This window comes from Pseudophryne corroboree, chromosome 1 (assembly GCF_028390025.1).
Source record: "Pseudophryne corroboree isolate aPseCor3 chromosome 1, aPseCor3.hap2, whole genome shotgun sequence".
NCBI lineage: Eukaryota > Metazoa > Chordata > Amphibia > Anura > Myobatrachidae > Pseudophryne > Pseudophryne corroboree.
The window spans coordinates 39,195,380-39,201,113 of NC_086444.1; the positions used below are offsets into that span (position 1 = coordinate 39,195,380).

The window sequence follows — 5,734 nt, forward strand, 5'->3', positions numbered from 1 at the left end:
AAGAATTAAATGAAGTGTGTGAAGAAGCGTGGGCTTTCCCTGATAAAAGATTGGTAATCTCTAAGAAGTTACTAATGGCGTTCCCTTTCCCGCCAGAGGGGAGTGGGCTGTAGGGTAGCTGTGGTGTAGCGTGTGGGGAGGGGGGATTAATTGCTTAATTAGTCATTGTGGCGAGGTAGATGAAAAAAAAATCTCTTATAAGCCATGTCTCGCACAGCCTTATCAGGGCTAATTGAATAGCCCCCCGGAGACACAATTACCCGCGATCAATGACCGTGGGTAATAGAATACCTCCATATGTTGTGTAAAGGTCACTAGGAGTAACAGATTTTACTTATGGACTACAGGGCTGCATCCCCCCAGTAAAATCTGTCACCCGCAGGGACTGCCTAGCAGTGGCAGTGACTTACTGTACCATAGGAAGTGTTTCTCTTCATGCAGAGCCGGCCTTAGGCATAAGCAAACTAGGCAAATGCCTAGGGCATTTGGTATGCTTAGGGGCACCAGCAGCTTCTGCGGATTAAAATGATATGCGGAATGCCTATATTCTGTGTGTGACTGCGGCTGTATCTGCATACGAAATGCTACATTGCAGTGTATTCCTGGAAATCACTGTAATGTAGCATTTCGTATGCAGATACAGTCGCAGTTGCACACAGAATATAGGCATGCTGCATATCATTTTAATCAGCAGCAGCTGCTTGTGAGTCCTAGTCACATAGTAATGCAAATAAAATGCATTTTCATAAACAAAAGGTGCCAAACGTTAGCCGAGCTGTCAGCTGACTCATGCCAGACATCTCCTGCAGAACTAGCGGCGGTGCTAGGGGGCACCAGCCAAAATCTTGCCTAGGGCATCATATTGGTTAGGGCCGGCTCTGTCTTCATGGTACTGTAAGTCCGGACATGTAATGTTTCAATTTTTGTTAAATGCAGTTTCTCCACTGCCTGCCACCTGCTGCCTCTCCACAGCCGTCACCTCTCTCTCCTGTCACCCACTCTCTCATCCTCTCCCCGTCACCTCTCTCTCCAGTCACTCTCTCCGTCACAACCCTTCCCCATCAGCTCTCTCTCCTATCACCCTCTCCCTGTCATCCAACCCTCTCCTCGTCACCTCTATCTCCTGCCACCCTCTCCCTGTCATCCAACCCTCTTAACGTCACCTCTCTTTCCTGTCACTCTCTCCCTGTCATCCAACTCTCTCTCCTGTCACCCTCTCCCTGTCACCCACCCCTCTCTGCATCACCTCTCTCTCCTGTCGAACTATCCCTGTCACCCACTGATTCTCACCCTTTCCCCATCACCTCTCTCTCCTGTCACCCACTGACGCTCACCCTCTCCCCGTCATTCTCTTTTGTCACCCTCTGCTTGTCACCATCTCATCGTCACCTTCCAGTTCTCACTGTTGCCCATTGCCTCTCCCTAGCTTCACTCTGTGCCCGTCTCCCACTATCTCTCACTGTAGCTACCCTCTCCCTGTCACCCACTGACATTCCTGTTACCCACTTACTTTCACCCTCTACCCGTCACGCTTTCTCTCCTGCTATCCTCTCTCTCACACACCCGTGATCCATACGATCGTATGGTGTGTGCACTCCCACTAACTGGATGCAGCTAGTCGCAAGCGCAATGTGGCTGCTTGTGGGTAGGAGGCCGCAAAATTTAGAGTTTGCAGGAGGGCGCTGAACACCCTAGCACCGGCCTTGTGTGTCAGGCTGCTGTGCGTGTGTGTGTTTGTTTGTGTGTGTGTCAGGCCACTGTGCATATGTCCATGTGCATGTCAGGCTGCCGTGTGTATATGTCAGCTGCTGTGTGTGTGGGTGTCAGGCCAATATGTTTATGTGTGTGTGTATGTAAACTGCTGTGTGTGTGTGGGTGTCAGGTGACTGTGCATATATGTGTGTGTGTGTGTGTGTGTGTGTGTGTGTGTGTGTGTGTGTGTGTGTGTGTGTGTGTGAGTGTGTGTGTGTGTGTGTGTGTGTGTCAGGCTGCTGTGTGTGTGTGTGTGTGTGTGTGTGTGTGTGTGTGTGTGTGTGTGTGTGTGTGTGTGTGTGTGTGTCAGCTGCTGTACTATGTGTGGTGTTACTGCCATTAGTAGGAGATAGAAAAACATTTACTTTGAGCTCTAACAATAATCTACTGTAAACCTGTGTAAACGTAGCAAATAAAACATTGGGGATTTTGTCATATTTTGATCAAAACATATAAGGTTGCAGCCCACGTCAGGGGACCCCTACATTCTTCTAGTCCCTAATCTAACATATATGCCCAGCACACCATTACATTGCAGTTACATGTACTCCCAGCTACAGAGGGGAACATCTATACAGAGCTGGCGTGTGAGCCGCACCCAACTAGGCCTGTCATAGCCTTAATTGTAAGATGCCGTGCTATAACAGAAAAGAAATATGCCCGCACTCGGTGTTACCCATATTGTACATGGTACCAGCTGCGTGGCACTATTCATGCCATATATTTATATAAAAGAGAAAGACATTTGCTGTCAGCTCTAACAATAATAAACTGCAAATCTGTGTGTAGCAAATAAAATGGGGTTTTATCATGTTTTGATCAAAACATTTAAGCTTGCAGCCCACGTCAAGGGACCCCAATATTCTGCAAGTCCCTCACCTGGTCTATATGCATTTAGGCAGCAGGTGGTGCTTCTACCGGGAGCAGGAGGCAGCTGGTGGTGCTACTGCCGGGATGAGCAGGCAGCAGATGGTGCTTCTACCGGGAGCAGGAGTCAGCTGGTGGTGCTGCTGCCGGGATGAGGAGGCAGCTGGTGGTGCTTGTGCCAGGAGGAGGAGGCAGCTGGTGGTGCTTGTGCCTTGAGGAGGAGGCAGCTGGTGGTGCTACTGCCTAGAGGAGGATACACCAGCTGGTAGTTTGCCTTGCGCAGGTCATTGTTGTCCACATGTCACTGGTAAAGGAGAATCCTGTGAACAGGCACTCATCCTCTGAAGATATTGCAGATTCTGTAGGTGAGAGCAGGTCATCCAACGGTATAGCTTCAGCCATTGTCTCTGGGGTAGGATACATGGTAAATGGGGGAGTTATCCTGCCGGCCTCTAGTTGCTTCCAGTTTATGGACTTGAAGAATGGATGACATTTGATGTTACTACAGAGTTTCTGCCTTTCCTCTGGGTCTTTGCATAAGAGTCTTTCAAGGATGTCCCTAATCTCTGGATGGAGATTGCTCGGATAGCATGGAGCATCTTGCCTAATAGACAGCATAACCTCGTCAGAATCATCGCCAGCATGAAAGGGGTATACTCCGGTAGCCATTTCAAATAATACTACCCCGAATGAAAAGAGGTCTACCGTGGTGTTATATGGGATGTTAGAGGTAATCTCTGGGGCCATGTAATACAGAGTCCCAGTTTGTCCTGAGATTTTCTTATCACCATGGACATTCATCACAGAGAGGCCAAAATCTGCGATTTTGACATGGCCAGCTGCATCCAGAAGTATATTGTCTGTCTTAATGTCCCTGTGGACAATGCCTCTTGTGTGCAGGAACTGCAGCCCACAGAGTATTTCTGCTGCAAAAAATCTGATGGTAGGAACATCAAATGGGCCTCTGCGCTGTATTAATTGGAAGAGGTCTCCCCCACTCAGGTACTCCATTACAAAGAATATATGGCCCGGTGTGTGGAACGCTGCATATGTGTGCGGGAAGAATGCACTCTCCCCAGTTATTTTCAGCACCTCTTTCTCTACACACATGGAGTATTTCTTAATGCTCTTCACTTCTTGACTCTTTTCTATTACTTTCACTGCCAGACGCTGTTTGCTGATGGAATGGGAAGCTAGGAACACCTTCCCAAAGCCGCCCTCTCCAAGCATTCTGTGGAAGGTCAAACTGGCTAGAAGGTGAGACGCAGCTGTAGTTTCTGGGGTGCTGGCTACGGATATCCCACTTGCATCTGCCGATCTCCTCCTTTTGTTGCCAGTTTCCTCACTTGTGTGAGTTCTCTTTATGCCCCTCCGTCCTGATGCCTGGGGTATGATGGGCATGCTGGGTCCCTCGCCTGGACTATCATGATGTTCCTCCTCTTTCTTTTTCTTACATGTTCCACTGTCCCCTGTCCTGTCTGAGGGTCTTTTAGAGGCCATTCTCTTAAGCATGACCTCAGTTCTGCCACTGCTGGTCTTTCTCATCTTCCTCATAGTTGGGGACTCATCTGATGACTCTCTTGTTCTCTTCTTTTGAAGAGTCTTTGATGCTATCTCAGTTGACTGGTTCTCCTCACGCACCTGGATGTCTCCTGCCAATTCCATTTTGGAAACATCGCCTCTCTCCTCACATATATCCTCCTCCTTCTTCCTCTTGCTAGGAGCCGCTAGCTCCTTTATAGCAGACCCGTTGTTATTTGGTCGCTTTCTCTTTTTTGGATCCATATTGTAGAAACAATATAAACAAATTTGCCAAGGGCAAAGAAAAGCAGCTTCACACTGGAATAGGTGAAGATACACTAATGGAAATTATGTTCATGAGCCACTGAGCCAGCAGCCAGTGACATCACAAAGCTTGGTGACATCACAAAGCTTGGTGACATCACAAAGCAGCATTGTGACATCATCATCAGCTGCTGTAGGTCCAGTGTCACTGCCTGCTACCTGCTGTCCCTATAATATAACCAGGTTTTATGTAAGAAAAGTCCCTGACACACTTGGTGCTCTAGGATGAGAATTTTGGGGGCAATTTTTGTGTTTCTTTTTCCCTAGTAGAGTCAGGTGATAGTAAATACTAAGGAAAAACTTCCGCACACATCTTATTACTTTCCTATATTTGTTATTGAACCAAACAAGGTCTGCAGACTTATTTGTACACAGATTAATAAATTATAATTATTATCAGTTAATTATAAAGCATCAATATATTCTGTTGCCCTTCACAATGGGAACAAACAGTATATAATATGTAGGAATAATATGTTTTTAGGTTGGGAGTGCCAAGATATAATTTCATTTTTGCTCCTGTAAATAGCTGGATGTCACCTCCTCAGGGGCAGATGGACTTACCTGCCGCACCACCTACCTGACAGAGAGAGATTATAAGGGTACGGTGATGCCCTTATGTTAAGGCTGAATAGAATAAAATGGAATTATTCCATAGGGAATTCCTGAGAGGGGTCATGGTGTTTGAGGGGCTGCAACTAAAGTTATTGGACGTACTGAGATGAAATCCGGCATGAATGTGGAGACCCGTCACTTGGTGCGGCATGCCAAATTTGAGGGCACATAAATACAAAAGGAGTCATTGGGAACCATCTAAACATGACAATGACAGCGTTTTCCTTCCACTTCCTCTTTGGTCAAACTGACCCTTTCCTGCTGCAGTCTATGAGGGATGTTTGGGAAGGTATAACTCAGGGTAGAGGATGAATTGTGACTTGGGGGGAAATTTACTAACGCTTCTAAAACAGAAAATTGGTGAGGTTGCCCATAGCAACCAATCAGATGCTGTCTATCATTTTTCTAAAAGGCAATAGAGAAATGATAGCATCTGATTGGTTGTCTCGAGCAGAGCCGGATTATGAGAGAGGCGACATAGGCGGCCATCCTGGGGCTCCCACACATTAAGGGCCCCCAAGACCCCTGCTTTCTAAATTGAAACAGTCTCCCGCAGCCGCCGAGGAGCTATACAGCACACGCCGGCAGCGGCCGCTGAGGAGCTCTGATTTCAGCACATGCCGGCGGCTCAATCAGTGTCTCAGGGATTTCCCTT

At 47.4% G+C, this 5,734-nt stretch overlaps 1 protein-coding gene across 1 annotated transcript; it reads right to left on the reverse strand.

Moving 5' to 3' along the window:
* Window positions 1–2,862: 2,862 nt before the first annotated feature.
* On the reverse strand, window positions 2,863–4,404 carry LOC135054580 (protein kinase C delta type-like). The gene has a single exon (XM_063957782.1). It carries the CDS (start codon window positions 4,402–4,404, stop codon window positions 2,863–2,865), a length of 1,542 nt encoding a protein of 513 aa, XP_063813852.1.
* Window positions 4,405–5,734: the final 1,330 nt, after the last annotated feature.

Coding starts and splice junctions, on each gene's coding strand:
- LOC135054580 (XM_063957782.1), bottom strand. CDS start 4,404: ATGGATCCAAAAAAGAGAAAGCGACCAAATAACAACGGGTCTGCTATA.